Below are 16477 nucleotides of genomic sequence, written 5' to 3' on the forward strand. Positions count from 1 at the left end.
TGTAAGCATCTATCTAAGGATTATAAATAGAAGCATATCATAAAGGACTCATGAAATAATCCTCTGTAATGACAGTATTCATTAAGGTGAGTATTTTTTTTAAATACTTAGTGATAGTTGTGAGTTTTGCAATAAAAGGAAAGAGAACACAGAAGTGCAATGAAGATTACAGAAGGACTATGAAAAAAAGAATAGAAAACATATCTTTCAAGGAAAGAGTAGAAAAGCTACTCAGGTCAATAAGAAGTATGATAAAAAGAAAAGAGATTTTAAAAAGCAATCTGAAGATATGAGAGGCCACTACAGCAGTGAAAGGAAGAAGCTACTCTGAATTTAATAAAGGCATAACACAATAGAATGAACAAACAATAGAGCATGAGACATTTAGTTTAGAGATTCTGATGAGAAGGGTTGTGAAATAATGAAATGCATATACAAGGATCTTTAGGTCAGCCCCCCTCCCCCCAGAAGAATTTTTAGAGGAGGAAAAGATGATGAGGGTTCAAACTCCAGTTCTACCACTTACCACTGGTGTGAACTGGGCTAGGTCATATAATTTCCCTTGTGTCCATTTCCTTAACTATAAGAGAAGGTTGAGCTACATGATTTCTTTCTTTTTTTTTTTTTTTAAGGTTTTTGCAAGGCAAATGGGGTTAAGTGGCTTGCCCAAGGCCCCACAGCTAGGTAATTATTAAGTGTCTGAGACTGGATTTGAACCCAGGTACTCCTGACTCCAGGGCCAGTTCTTTATCCACTGCACCACCTAGCTGCCCCGAGCTACATGATTTCTAAGGAAATCTTTCAACCCTAGATAGCATAGCTATCTGCAAAGAGGAAAAGAGTATAAAGGAAGCAACATTCAGACCTTTATTCTGATGGCTAATGGGAAGAAAAAAATCTGGAAATACTTCTTATAAATGGATGGGAAGGAGTTTCCTTACAGTCAAACTATGTCTGACTCTCTGTTACCCTAATTAGAGTTTTCTTGGCAAAGATTTCCTTCTTTAGTTATTTTACAGATGAAGAATTGAGGCAAACTGGATTAATTGACATGCTCAGGATCATACAGCTTACTTACCAGTGTCTGAGGCCATATTTGAACTCAGGAAGATGAGTCTTCCTGACTCTAGTTCCCATTCTTTATCCCCTGCATTACCTAGTTACTTCTTTTAAAAGTTTTACATGATTATTACTGGCTCTGTTTTTCACTCTACTTATACCTGTTCTATACAAGGTAGAATCACCTACATAAAAATGCAAAGAGCCAGTATTTCTAAAAGAAAAGGAAACTAAAAATTTCAAATGCATAATACGCAGTTTCCTTGTTCCTTCCCTATTATCATTATTTAGGAATTTTATATAAACAATAGCTTATTATATTTTATTTCATGAATATATAATGCTATCTTTTCTTTCCTTTTTAACTCAAAAAAGGAAGCATATGTTTATGATTTCAGGATCACATCCAGATTCTTCAGCAGTTTTTAATTTTGAGATCACACCTGAACCAATATTTAGGAAGTATGAATAAAAGAACTTTGTAAACTTTTTTTCCACAAAGTAGCATAAATCCTCAGTGTTTGGTCTGTTAGTCAACTTGGAAGAATGCAGAATACAAGAATTCATAGGCAAGATAAAATTCATGGGACTGAATTTCTTTTTTTCTAGTATCTCAGTAGTATACTGCAGGTCTTTTATTTGGGGAGTTTATTTTTGGTGGTTGTTTCGGGGAACTTTTTGAAGTATGTTACTAGGGTATTTTTTGAAGTATGCTGCTAAACAAGAGATTCTTTTTTTCTATTCTTAAGAATATTGATCTCTTAGATTGTTTATTCACATTCTTCACCTCAACTACCTCAGCCAGTAGAATTAAGGGACTCAGTTTCTCTAGGCAGTTACAATTACTGATCACCATGATAATGAAAACATAAAAGGTGAAAGAAAGTCCTTAGGTTAGGATAGAAAAGAAATGTTTGGGTTCCTGTATTCTCTTCCCCCTGAATGCACTCTGAAACTTAAATCACAAATGGATCAGTTTATTTTAATCAAAGCTCTCCATTATCAAGTAATATGTTATAGTGTTATCAGCATTGATTAGATAAATAAAATGATTAAGGTAAAGTGATTTGTTTGTTACAGCAAGACAACAGCATAAAAAGTATTAAAATTCAGTGTTTCCAATTCATGATTTAGCTTGTGAAGCTGAAAAGTTCTTTTTGCACAGGGATGTACTATGTGGGAAAAAATAAAAGATAGAGAGAGAACTGTGTCTCCACCATTTCCCAACTTGTTGCTCTTCAGTCAAGTCTATGCTTCCTAATTCTTTTCTGGATTTTCTTGACATATGTACTGGAATGGTTTACCACTTCCTTTTCTAGGTCATTTTTACAGATGAGGAAATTTAACCAAACAGGTATAAGTGGCACTTGCTCAGGGTCACATAGTAAGTATATGAGGTTGGATTTGAACTCAAGTCTTCCTGATTCCAGGCCTAGTATTCTATCCACTATGCATTTAGTTTCCTTTTATTTCCTAATACCAATTTCTAATAGCTCTTTTTCTTAAAATAAAGATAGTTAAGAAGAACAAATTGATATATGAACCAAGTCTTTCAGAATATGTCTCATGGGAAATCTGTACTTTACCATTTGTTTAATGTCAGTCAATCCTTAGGTCAATCAATAAACATTTATTAAGTCCTACTATGTTCTAGGTACTTTGCTAATCACTAGCAATTACACCTCCACCCCCCACGAAAAAACTCAAAAAGTTTACAATCTAATGGAAAAAACACATGCAAAACTAAATACGAAGTGAGTTTTATACATAATCATAGGAAATTATTACAGTAGAGAGGCACAAGAATTAAGGATTGGGAAAGGCTTCCTATAAAAGATGGGGATTTTTTTCTGGGACTCAGTAATCAGAGAAGTGAGGAGAAATTGAGTTCCAAAATATCCCAAGGCAAGCTATGGAGTAAAACATGTGGAAGCCAATCACTTGATTTAAGAGTATTTACATATTGTGGAGGAGGGTGCAAGAAGACTGGAAAAGTTGAAGGGGGCTATATTATAAAGGGCTTTGCAATCAAACAGAACATTTTTTTTATTTGATTCTGGAGACAATAGGGAGCTATTGGAGTTTATTGAGTTTGTGTGTGATGGGGAAGGGATTTTATATGATCAGACTTGCACTTCAGAAAGATATTTTAGTGGTTATGAGGAATATATTCATTACTGTGGCAATTGAGTAGATTGCTTTTTTAGTTTTACTTAGGGTTTTTTTTTAGGTCACACAAGTCTTTCCAAGTTTGTTTGTTTTTCCCTCTGCATTTTACAATATGCTATTTCTTATGCTGTAATATTCTATAGTATTATAATGTTTAAAAAATCAGTCATTCCTCAACTAATGGGCAACCACTTTGGTTCTGGTATCTTTCCATAGTGCTGCTAATTTTGTTTTAAATATTTGAGACCTTTCCCTTTGTTTTTGTCCTTTCTAATCATAATTCTTTGTGATCAAAGGAAATAGAGGGTTGTAAAAATATCCACAAAACTTTTTCCAAACCATTTGGGGAGAAAATGGATTTTTCTCCTTCCTTCTCCACTCCCTCCCTCCCTTCCTCCCTTCCTTCCTTCCTCCATCCCTCCTTTCCTCCCTTCCTTCCTATCTACCTATACTAGGTTGCCAGTAGAGCAGCCATGCACAAGTCTAACCCCAGTGATAAATGGCATGAAAGTTTTAAGTTGCTCTTTTCTCCCACAGACCAGTTTCTTTTGCAGATAGGCTGATGCCCACCCCCATCACCCCTATGGACTCAGCAAGATGGTATAAGACTTAGTACAGTAACTTAGTTTAGTACAGAATTCATATAGTAACCCTATAGTGGCTCAGATCACCCACCAGCTTTGGACCCCTTCCAAGCAAGAAAGACTATTCATGGGTAATGAATGCTACATCCAGCAAATGTACAAATTTACAGATCTAAACAAGCCAACATACCTTTCAATGCAGTTTCTGATGCCCCCTCCAAAGAAACAGCCACAATCCAAGGCTCTGAGGGTGGTCCTAATGATTCTACTATCCAACCCTGGAAAGAAACATAAAAGACGAGGTTATAAGAGATCTAGAGAGAGGGGCTATAGAAGGATTTTAAGGCATTTATTTTCCATGACACCAACCAAATATAGGATCATAGACTGAATTGATGGAGACTTCAGTGGCCCTCACTCTAGCATAATACCCTCACTTTACAGATAGAGAAAATGAGGTTGAATTCATATGACTTGTGCATGGTCACAAATGTGACAAAAGCAGACAAAAGCAGAGGCAAGTTTTGAACCCAGATCTTCTTATTTCTGAGCCAGGGATCTTTTCACCATACCATGTTTCCTTCAATGTCATAGATGTTTTATTTTTGTGTTTACTATACCCACTATGTAAAGTAATTTGTAAACCTTAAAGTTCTATATAAATGCCAGATTTTATTATGAGACAGCAAGGTAGTAAAGTGGATAGGGCTCTGGACACAGAATCAAAAAGATCAGAATTCAGATGCAGTTTCAGACACTTACTAGTTGTGTGACCCTGGACAAGTCAATTAACTTCTGTACCAATTTTCTCAAATATAAAGTATGCACAATAATAACATTGCCTTCCCAGGATTGTTGTGAAGATGAAATAACATAATAGTTTTAAAGTGTTTTGCATAGCATCTGGCATACAGTAGATGATTAATAAATGTTTGTCCCCTCCTCCCTTCTTTCCTTCCCTCTACTAATGTGCCTATTTCAGTGCCCCTTTTGCTATAGAGGTGACCCTGGAGTCTCCAAGACCATGCCATGAGAATTTAAGTCCTTGAAAATCTTAGTAAAGCAAAAGTATGGGCCCTATGTGCCAGTTAAGCATGAATTTTTTAGGTCTGGAGAAGTTCAAAACATAGAGTATTCTCTATTTAGCTAGAGTCTACTTCAAGATGTGCTACCAAGTCATAGGAGGGTTGCCATCAGTAATAGGAAGAGGAATATGCCAAATGGCAAAAATAGAGATTTCTAAAATCTCAAGTAAATATTTAATACATATCATAAAATATTGATTTGGGGGAAAAGAAAGGGAATGGATAACTTTAGGGGGGGAAGTAATTTGGAAGAGTTGAAGAGAAAAGGATTGACCAGAAGACAAAAGGAAAAAGTAGGATTTGTGAGAAATGAACATCTTGTTTGCTAATTAGAATGAAGGACAGGGAAGGAAGAAAGATGGAGAGGAGGTGATGAGGTATGGGATTCTAAAATATTAACATCTTTCTTCTGGATAATTACCAGTGTGATCACTTAAATGACTTGTCAAATCACTTAAATTTCTGAGCCTCAATTTTATCAGCTGTAAAATAAAGGGATTGTATTAATTCTCTCTGGTCCCTTTTAGTTGGAGATCTATGATTTATATCTCAGTCATACTTCCTCCTGCTCATTGTAACTAGAAAGGAAGCATGATGCTTGCTTTTTTTTAAAGGAAGAAAAGGTGATTTCATTAGTGTATTTTTTTTCATAATTTTAATAGGAAGGAGGAAGGAGGAAATAGAAAGAGTGTGTGACATGCAAATAGAATTAGAATAAGGTTCTTTATTTGTGATTTTAAGGAAAAGGGGAAATACTAATGAAAATAGTACTACTAATAAATATATATGCATGTACTCATAAGCTGTTTTAAATGATCCAATAACCTTTGCCAATACCTCTGGAGACAAAACCTTCTTTGTTCCCTACTTGTAAAATAAACACATTGAGCTTAATATTCTTCAGTTTGTTGGTAATTACAGAAAACAAGAATATGAAATTAAAGTTAACTAGAGAAAGGAGTTAATAAATACAAATTATAAAGGCAGCACCTTGTACCAAGAAGGTAGGCATTCACTAAATGTTTTCTTGTACTGATGGAAGAGTCAAAGACACATAAAGAATTAGATGAGTGGGTCTGTTAATCAGCATGCCTGCTACCAAGGACTGAAAGAAGATGGTCACCTATGGAATAGGTTACCTGTTTATCCAGAAAGACAAGCTGTGGTTGCACTGGAAGCTCTTTTCCCACTTCTCCATTGGATGGCTGAACTTGTACTGAAAGAGTATATGGTCGTATATATACCACACCACCGGTATCAAGACCACTTGAATTTCTTTTCCAGGGAGGAGGAACAAAAGGAAAACAAAAAGGGTAGGGGAGGAGAAGCATTAATGAGATAATATACTTTGATGAAACCATTGTCTTCTTTTCTCTCTCTCTCTCTCTCTCTCATACACACACACATATGTTTGTCTGCTGGTAGAGGGAAACAGAAAACAGTGAACTTGAACCAGTTTCCCTGGTATTTTTCTCAATAGTATCACTTGATCTTATTAAAAATAACTTTGCTGAATTAAAAAAATAACAACTATAAAAAAGAATTATAGGTTGTTAGAATGAAAGATTCTGTAAACTTTGCTGCCCTATATCAGTTATGATTGCTGTTTTTTATTGGAAGAGATTCTTCCTACAGAAGAACAAAATTAGGTACTCACTGGATTGCAAACTTCTTGGTAGAAGGAGAAATGCCTTATAGTCAATAAATATTTGTTTACACATATAGTATGCCATAGAACACACAAAAATAAGAAAAACAAACAAACAAAAAGCTAAGTCCCTTCTCTCTGGGGTTTATAATCTGAAAGAATAAAAAGTACCAAATATTCTGAGAAATGCAAGAAAAGAAAGATTTAGAATGAGAAAAACAGGTGAGGGTAGGAAGGGATGAGAGAAGACTTCTCAGAAATAATGCACTTATATTGGGCTCTGAAAAAACAGGTTTTCATAGTAATAATGCTTGACTCAACAAAAACAAAGAAACAGACAGATAAGTGTACACCTCAACCTTTGCCCATATTCTAGCACTGGACATTGTGTTTTGTATACGAGGGACATTCAATTTATGCTTTTTAGTTAATAAATGGTAAAATTAATAAATTAATGAATGAACAGATTTACCAAGTAGTAGGAAAGAGAACCTAGCTCAAATTTTTAACCACTGGCATAAATGGAATGATAGCACCAAAAGAAATGTGAATTGTTGCTTTTTATTATTATTATTATCATTATTATTATTATTATTATTATTTGGTGGAAGGTTTCATGAGAGTAAGGATCATCTCTAACTCATCAACATAACACTTCAATATTTAGCAAAGTATTTTACATAAAATAGAAATTTAACAAATTTTCATTGAATTAATGAATAGTTGGCTGACAATATACATGAAAAATAAATGACAGGAATTTCTAATCATTAAAGTTGCCCCTTTCATAATAACCCACCCCAAAAAAAGACTGGGCCTAAAGATTATAGCTTTTGTAAGACTATGATCTCAAAAATGAATACAGCTCCTAACATAAATAAACTGGAAGAAATTATATGAATGGTATAACCATTCACCTACTATATACTAAGGATCCTCAATATTTGGTGTACAAGAACAACTTTTCATTTCTCCAAAGTTTTGAGATAGGAGGGAAGAAAATCTGACTTACATAAAAGATAAGTAGAGGTAGTAAAATAAGAATTATATTCACAGCTAAGTTCCAGAGCAGGGGGGCTTGTTTCTGTCAATTTTCTCCCTTCCCCAAAAGTAAACTAGAAGGGAAGGAAAGATGGTGGTGGGAGGAGTTGGGGGTAGAATGTGCTATGGTTGTGACACTTGGATTAGAGATGTATCTACCAGACAAAATTATGACTGATTTTTATATACAGGTTGGGAATCCTACGGAACATAATATCTTACTGCTACATGGATTGCCAATCATTAACATATTTAGGGCAAGTAGATAAACCAACTTTCTGTTTTAATTAACCTCTGTGAACCAAGATAAAATTTCAACCATAACCACCATAGCTCCTAGCTTCCTCAGTTTCTATTCTCAACTGTATTCTCTCTCCTATGAGTCCCAGGTTGTTGGGGGATCCTAAATTCATTTTCCCGTTTGAATTCTGCCCCTAACCTAATCCTTGAATACTTTCCCTGAAGAGTTGCAAGTAAGAGGAAACCATTCAGATAGGAGCAGCTGACAACCCTCCATCATAGAGTCTGACATACATCGGTGAAACCCAGAGACCCCAGTGGCTAGGAAAAAATGTCTGAGTACTAGCTAAAAGCCCCTTTCCTGACACACTTTTAAGTTTATTGTGAGCAAACATCTCTTATTAAATGTAAACAGCATCTCACTGGAGGTCAGAGACTTGCTGCTACAGCATATCCCAAGGTAATACCACTTTAAGCTCCACATAAACTCTTAAGCAGTTTCTATCCTAAAACCAGACCGTAGGTGGTACAGTTTTTTACGATATGTTATAATAGTGCAATAAATCTGTTAGCTTAAAATCGAATCTCCGTGGCCTTTTAGAGAAATCATCATTAAATGCAGGGTCCTGTTAATGATGCCATCCAAGTGAAATTGTTTAATCTGCTAAGGGGGTGAAAGGTCACCAAATGAATTTTTTATAATACATCAACTTGACACGCAATAGGGAAAACTGTAATAGATAAAAGCAAAGGAAAAGGGCACTGTCTTCTTCTGATAGGTCAATAGCAGCCAAGAGAGTCACTCATCCACTTTCCCTTCACTATGGTGCTCCTTTTCCATTTAATATGGACACCCAATTAATACCTCAGCACCACAGACAACCTCATTTTAGGTGACTTATAGCAATTTCTCCCCCTTCCCTGAAATGAAAGTGATCACAATACATCATAGCATTGTGCGAATTAACGTTAATTGATTCGAGTTACCAAGCAATGATGGGCCACTTATATAATCTAGGCGTTATTGGGTGCTGGAAGGGATGGAGGGAAGATTAGATTCCAGTGTCCGTTGCTGTGACGACGGGAGTCACCTGACACCTTGTTAGACAGTTGTAAGGTTCTATTGCCGGCCCCAGTGGGGTCGTCAGTAAACTGGAGTGATGTCCAAACATCATTACACGCTGCTCCGATATTAAAGCAAAGGGATTAGCACCTTATTGCAAGCAACCTGGATTTGTCATTGTGCTGTCGTTATCCAATTTCCAACTGCTAATGTAACTTTGGCCTGCAGGCAGAAGGACCTACAGCCCAACTTAAAAAGGGGGGGAACCCACACCCCAAATTTAACCCTTCATTTGACATCTTCCAATAACTAGTGAGGAGTGTGAAAGAATTTTTTTTCCCCTGCATTGCCTTAAGCAGTGGATAAAAGATAAGGAGCAACAAGAGGCTGGAAAATCCCTAGTTCGGGGAGTTATGATGCCCCCTCTATCTCTTGCTTTTCTGACCTGCCAGATATAGGATGTTAACTAAAGGGAGGGAGTAGGGACTAAATGTATCATAGAGCATCTATGTTTCTCAGAAAACAGATATATCCTACCTATGGCAACTGCCTTTTGTAAAACAATAACTGTATGGTAAAAGAAACTAGCAATAACCCTCTTTTTCTAAAGGTTATTAAGGAAGATAATCTCAGACTATATTTAGGCTTTGATGAAGAGTTCCAAAATATTCTGTGGACTTTATTGCTATTATTCTGTAAAGGTTCTAAAAGAAAAAAAATAGAATAATGGCTAATAAGGGGAAAAGAAAATTTAATTCCAAAAGGATTCTGAAGGTTTGGTTCTCTGAAAAAGATCCAGTGGCTTTCAGTGATATCAAGAGAAGTCAAACCTCATCCTTTTACTATATACTTCATGTGACTCTGTATAGGACCATAATTCCAAAGAATCAAAATTGTGAAAGACCCAAAAGTCTATTAAAAAAATAATTGGTGGAAGCATGTCTGTTTTAGGATATCACCAGCAAGAGGCATTTTAGGACAAGGGAAAGAGCATTGATTCTGGAATACCTCAGTTCAAATTCCAGGTTTACTACCTGTGTGACCATGAATAAGATTTTTAACCTTCCTGGATCTTGGTTTCCTCATCAGCAAACAAAAGAATATCTTTTAGTCTTTTGCAGCTCCCAATCTATTATTCTTAGTGATAAAAGTTATTACCCAAGCTATATGATTGGAAAATCAGGTGAGCCTGTCAAGTAGAGAGAGCAAAAGGTAAAAGATATGTGATCTGAAGGTTACTCTTGTACCTAAATACTGTAAAAATACCTAGTCTAGGGGAAAGCCTACAGCAAACTGGATGAGCTCCCCAAAAGCAATTTATGAGAGGTTATAAATACAAGCTGTATGATATGAGAAAGAATAGGGGGGTTTAATCTATAACATCAGAGGAAGTATTCAAATCAATGAGATGATTGATTAATTAAAAAACCTTATAGGAATTAAGTTTAGTCTTCTCCTTTTGTGCAGTACAAAGGAAGGACACTTGAAGGGTCAAGTAACCTCAGTGCTATCACAGTTCTCTTAGCAGTCCATTATTTATCCCTCACTTTTCCTATGTTTGGCTCATCGATTTTTCCAATTATGAATTTCTCTGTAAAGCATTCATGTTGCAGAATTTATGTCTCCACTTGCTCATCACTATCAGGTAAGTCCCCATTAGTTTGGCAATAAAAACTCATTTTAGAATTTTGTGACTTGTAACTATACTATAACAGTGGTAGAAATGTTTTTTTCTTTTTTTGCTTGTTTTGTTTTTATTAAGGTTAGCCCTTTGTTGCAGGCAGTAGCCATTAAAAGAAGAATCCAAAAGTAGTCTTCATATTTCAATGATCAGTTAAAACTTCTACTGGAATGTTTGTCAAAGATATATATAATAATGAATACACCCATGGATTGCACATTCAATTGCATATTATAGGTGGGACAAGATTGTTGAATCATTTTTCAGTGTCTGAATCTTCATGACCCCATTTGGGATTTTCTAGCAAAAGATACCAGAGAAGTTTGCCATTTTACAGATGAGGAATTGAGGCACTTGATGTTAAGTGACTTGGCTATGGTAACACAGCTGACAAGTATCAAAGTCTTCTTGACTTCAAGCCCAGTACTCTACCTTTTGTGTCACCTAGCTACCCTATTAAACAATAGATTTTCTTTATTCATCTGGTTTCTTTTGTATGGGTAAGTTACATTGAACTCTTTAGAAAGGCAGTTACCAGCAAAAGAAATTATGTTCTGGACTTCTCAAAGAGAAAAAAAAAACCCTGTTTATTAGGGTGAAAAATTAAAAAAAAATATTAAGAAGAGAAAAAATATAATCCCCCCCTTATAATCTGTGATAAAACAAAAGGAAACCAGACATAATCTTACTTGAACCATGGATCTAGGGAAAGCAGTAAGATAACATGATTCAAATTCTATTAGGAAAAATAAGCTATAAAGAGAAGGAAAACTCTCAAGACTGAAATTTTAAAAACACCAAGTGAAATTATTCAACAGAAAAAGAGGGGAGATGTTTGAAGAGACTGACTGGGTGAATAAAGGACTCATGTATCAATTTCAGATAATAAAAAGACCTTCAAAGAAGATAGAAGTAAGAATAGGTAATAGAGGATGCAAATGAATGTGTGACATAAAATTATAAGAATATTATCAGGGGAGAATATTGCAATTAAAACCAATAATGCTTTCAAAACAACCTTGAACAGCTAATTTTGACTATTATAAATACCAAAAATTACTACAGACTATGACTATATTTGAAGACTCTATTTGCTTCCAGAAAAGCAACTGATAAATAGAAGTATATATGGAATAATTTTATACATATATGTGTATATATATATATTTAGAGAGAGAGAGAGAGAGAGAGAGAGAGAGAGATTGATTTATGGATCTAATACTAGCCATCTGAGGGAGAGGAACAAAAAAAGGGTGAAAAGAAAGTTACATAATAACTATTACATATATTAAAGGAATAACAAATTATACATAATAGAGATGTAGTTTCATGTACAATCATCTTTGTTAAAAATCTACTATATTATAAAAATACTCATTTTATTTCATAAATTAAAAATAATGAAAATTGTTCGAAAGAATAGAATTAAGTTAAGGATGGCAAGTAAAACTAAGAACAACAATAAAAGTTTTAATTTTATTATTTTTTTTTAGGTTTTTGCAATGCAAACGGGGTTAAGTGGCTTGCCCAAGGCCACACAGCTAGGTAATTATTAAGTGTCTGAGGATGGATTTGAACTCGGGTACTCCTGGCTTTATCCACTACGCCACCTAGCCACCCCCGATTTTATTATTTTTTAGGGGAAACATACAAAACATTAGAGAGTCTACTCAAAAGATACATGCTCTGACTGTTCATTTGTGAAAGACAAATGGGATGGAAGATAGAATATGAAGAATAGATAATCTATATAATTTGTCCATCAATATGTATAGCTGGTACAGATAGTATTGAAGGACAACAGTTTGGCAAAATGCTGAATAAAATGAAAGTGGATCTTATTGTCTTGGAAAAATTTCACCACACCTTCAATCATATTGAACTTCCCATAAAAGCAAAGACCTATCTTTATAATACTTGTTATTTTAATATTGTTCCATAGCAGCAAGATATGGAAAATTTTATGTTCATATTACATTGAGGTTAATGGAAAGATGTATGAAGTTAAAAAAAAAGCAACTGGGCAACTTAAGTGGCTCACTGGATAGAGCACTGGCCCTGGAGTCAAGAGGACCTGAATTCAAATTCTGCTTATTTCAAATCCTTGCCTAGCTGTGTGACCTTGTGCAAGTCATTTAACCCATGGCTTTAAATAAATAAAAAAAAATTTAAAAGCAGCCAAATAATTGTATGTTAGGAAGTGGAGATAATTTGGTCAATAAAATGAGAGAAAAGGATTATGAGTACATAGTACGAACACTCCACTGGTATTCTCAGAATGTTAGGAGGATAATGAATCCACATAAAAAATTATGAGGATATTTACAGAGGTATCAGAATATGGGCAGGCATAGATGGACTATGAACTTGATCAGGAAGGAAACCTCAGAATTGGTGAGATCACAGATATAATTGAATATTAGCTACATAATGATTGGAGAAAAGGGGCTGTTCAGAGAAAAGGAAAAACCATTGCCTAAAAAAGATGACCTGTAGAGTGGAAATAACAAAATTAGTAGTATGAACTGATAACAAAGGTAAAGAGACAGTAAGAAAGTACCATACTATCCTTAATGAATCAATGAACCAACAAACATTTATTAATCATCCCCTACATTGTCAAGCTTTGTGGTAGGTAATGGAAATAGAATGACAAAAATGAAATATTTATCAGGCCTCAAAGAGTTTATATATATATATAGATATAGATATAGATATATAGATATAATCTATACTCATCCTCATATATGCACATATATATATATTAGGGAAGACAGTATATATACAGAAACTAATATATATGTATATACATATGAAATAAATATATAGTAAAGTGGGTGGGCTTGGCAACTGGGGGATCAGGAAAAAAATAATTATGTTCAGTAAACTTTAAAAAAGCAAGAAAGTATGTGCTAAATTTTAGAAAGATTTGCATCAAAATGGTTATAATTTAGAAAATTAGTTTAGGCATTAAAAGAAATAAGCTTTTAATCCAGAAATTTTACTCATAGGGAAATTCTTTAACAATGACAGAAAGGGAAGTATTTAAGCCCTAAATAGATGTACTCATGTTTATGATGCCACATATCCAAGTGAATACACAGTAAGGACAAATTGTGATGATAATACTTTCTAAAAATATGAAATGCTATTTCTATTATTAATCATATTTTTTCAGTCTGGATCAATAGTTATCAAAATTTTTGAAATTTTGCACTGTTACATATTATTGAGAACTTCAAAGAGCTTTTGTTCAATGAGAGCTATATTCTTTTTTAGGTTTTTGCAAGGCAAATGGGGTTAAGTGGCTTGCCCAAGGCCACACAGCTAGGTAATTATTGTCTGAGACTGGATTTGAACCCAAGGTACTCCTGACTCCAGGGCTGGTACTTTATCCACTGCACCACCTAGCTACCCCTGAGAGCTATATTTTTCAATATTTTACCATATTTGAAATTTAAACTGATTAATTTCAGTATATTTATTCATTTAAAATAATGATGAATTTATCACATAAAGAGTATGTTTTTTATGAAAGAAGTTATATTTTCTTAAACAAAAAAAAGTGAGAAGAATGTTTTTATTGTTGATGTTCTTTATAATTGAAGAGGACCGGGACATTAAATAAATGGTGGCATGACTTGTATATTATTTTTATTATAGTGAGGTAATGTTGTACATAGAAATCCTTCTCATTGTCTTTTCCAGAATCACTTCACCCCATGGCTTGATTTGATTGAAAACAGGACATCTTGTGGGCCTCCTTGGTCTTATGGATATAATTTCCTCCCATATTAGGGAGGCACCACAGAACTTCAGCAATGGCAGGAAAAATACCAGTATGTGAATTTTTTGGAGACACATTGGTAACAACATGGTGTATCCAAACCTTTATCATAATGGTCTAACTGTCATTACAACTGTTTCTTTTAGTACTGATTTACATGCTTGCAAATCTCATGTCTAACATAATAGAAGAAAGTTGCATCTAGTATCTGTCTAGGCATTCAGTCTCTTACAATATGTTGTTTTGGTTGAAGTATATGAAGAAAATTCACTCTCGCATTGATAGGTGGTTATAAAAAAGGTAAACCATATTAATAGGTAGATAAAAATCTTAATATTTATTTTGAAAAATATTTTGACCTCAGTAACTAGGAAAAGTATCTTAGGGATCTCCAGGAGTTCCTGGACCATACTCTGAGAACAAATGCTTTAGACTTTTCATTTTCTTGTACTTTAGACTTTCATCAACAAGTAAGAAGGAAACTACAGTGTTTTGTCATCATTCAAACAAAGTAACACTTTCTTATTATGTGGTCTCTTTCTTGAATAGGACTATTTTGTCTTCATCTGTGTAGGGAGCAGTTTTGTTGATCTTTGTCTGTCTAGGATATTAGGGCAATTTTCCATGATAAATTTCTGAAAGATATTTTCCAGGTTCTTCTTTTTGATCAAGGCTGTTGGGTAGACCAATAATTCATAAATTATCTCTCCTGGATATATTTTCCAGGTCATTTGTTTTCCCTGAAAGGTACTTTGTATTTTCTTCTATTTTTTTTCTCTTTGGTTTTGTTTGATGGGATCTTGGCATCTCATACAATCATTAGTTTCTAATTTTACAATTCTAATTGTGAGGGTTTTACTTTCTTCAGTTAGTTTTTGTGCTTCCTTCTCCAGTTGTTTAATTTATTTTTGTTGTTGTTGTTCTTGTTGTTTTTAAATTTTGGCAAGGCAAATGGGGTTAAGTTGCTTGCCCAAGGCCTCACAGCTAGGTAATTATTAAGTGTCTGAGACCAGATTTACACCCAGGTACTCCTGATTCCAGGGCTGGTGCTTTATCTACTGTGCCACCTAGCTGACCTGTTTAATTTAGTTTTAAATGAATTGCATTCCTTTTTCAGTTCCCTTCCAAACCAGTTTTAAATGGTTTACTTTTTGATGAATTACATTATTTTTTTCCAGTAAGTCACTTTTACTTTTAAAGGAGTTGAATTCTTCAGTCAATTTTTCATAAAGCTGTGCATGGCTCTCATTCTCCACCCCCACCCCCCATATTTCTTCTTCCTCTCTTCTTTGGTTTTTCAAATTGTTCTTTTGAGGTTTTGACTTTGAAGCCAATTCATAAAGTCCTTTGTAGTTAATATGTCATTACTTTCTTCTTCCAAAATGACAATATTATTGTCCCTCTCTGAATAGAAACTTTTGATGATTAGCACTCCTTTTGCTTCATTGCTCATTTTGATGGTTGAGCAGGGAGTATAGTCCCAAGGTTTTTCTGCTGGGCCAGGAACTGGTCCCTGGATTATCACTTGTCAAGGTGCAGCCTATGCATCCCAGGATTGTCTATACAGCCCAAGTGTTATTTAAACAGAGGTTTGCTATCTCTTTTATTGCCAAAGCTTTCCCTTTACATTGTTTCCCCCCCCCCAAACTAGTTTCCTCTATTGGCCCAATGTTCCCAGGGTTCTGACTTTATCTGGAGTTGGGCCCCTCCCTGCTGACCTGCTATCTAGCTGGCTTGTTGAACCCCAACCTGAGTTATGCTATGCCTAAGTCTCCTGCTGACTTTCTCCCTTTCCCACTCCTCCACCTATACTGGGCTATATTTCCCCTTTACTCCCAAACAGACAGAGCTTTACTGAAGATCCTCCAAAATATCTTGAATTTAGAACTTGTTTCGGTCTTTTTATGATAGGATCTGAAGCTTGAAGGTCTGGGTAAAGACTTCATTTAAAATTGTGTCAGAAAAAGTTCCAGGAGCAGCTAGCTGTGTGGTTCTGCCCCGGAAGTCCAAAGAGGCATTCTCTTTGAAAATCAGGTACCTGTCAGCTGAAATACCTAAAAACACACACTAGACTTGAGAGCCACACTAGACTTAACAGAGCTCTCTCAAAGAAAGCCTAG

At 34.9% G+C, this 16477-nt stretch overlaps 1 protein-coding gene across 8 annotated transcripts in view; it reads right to left on the reverse strand.

Moving 5' to 3' along the window:
• PKHD1 (PKHD1 ciliary IPT domain containing fibrocystin/polyductin) overlaps positions 1-16477 on the reverse strand; it is a 657820-nt gene that overhangs the window by 24133 nt on the left and 617210 nt on the right. For all 8 annotated transcript variants that reach the window (XM_074237180.1, XM_074237175.1, XM_074237181.1 and 5 more), the window contains 2 exons: positions 6037-6172; positions 4003-4090 (listed from right to left, as the gene is read on the reverse strand). In XM_074237180.1, coding sequence (XP_074093281.1) covers positions 4003-4090; positions 6037-6172 — 224 coding nt within the window. The remainder of the gene's footprint in view (positions 1-4002; positions 4091-6036; positions 6173-16477) is intronic.

The sequence above is a fragment of the Macrotis lagotis genome, chromosome 5 (assembly GCF_037893015.1).
Source record: "Macrotis lagotis isolate mMagLag1 chromosome 5, bilby.v1.9.chrom.fasta, whole genome shotgun sequence".
Classification (NCBI taxonomy): domain Eukaryota; kingdom Metazoa; phylum Chordata; class Mammalia; order Peramelemorphia; family Peramelidae; genus Macrotis; species Macrotis lagotis.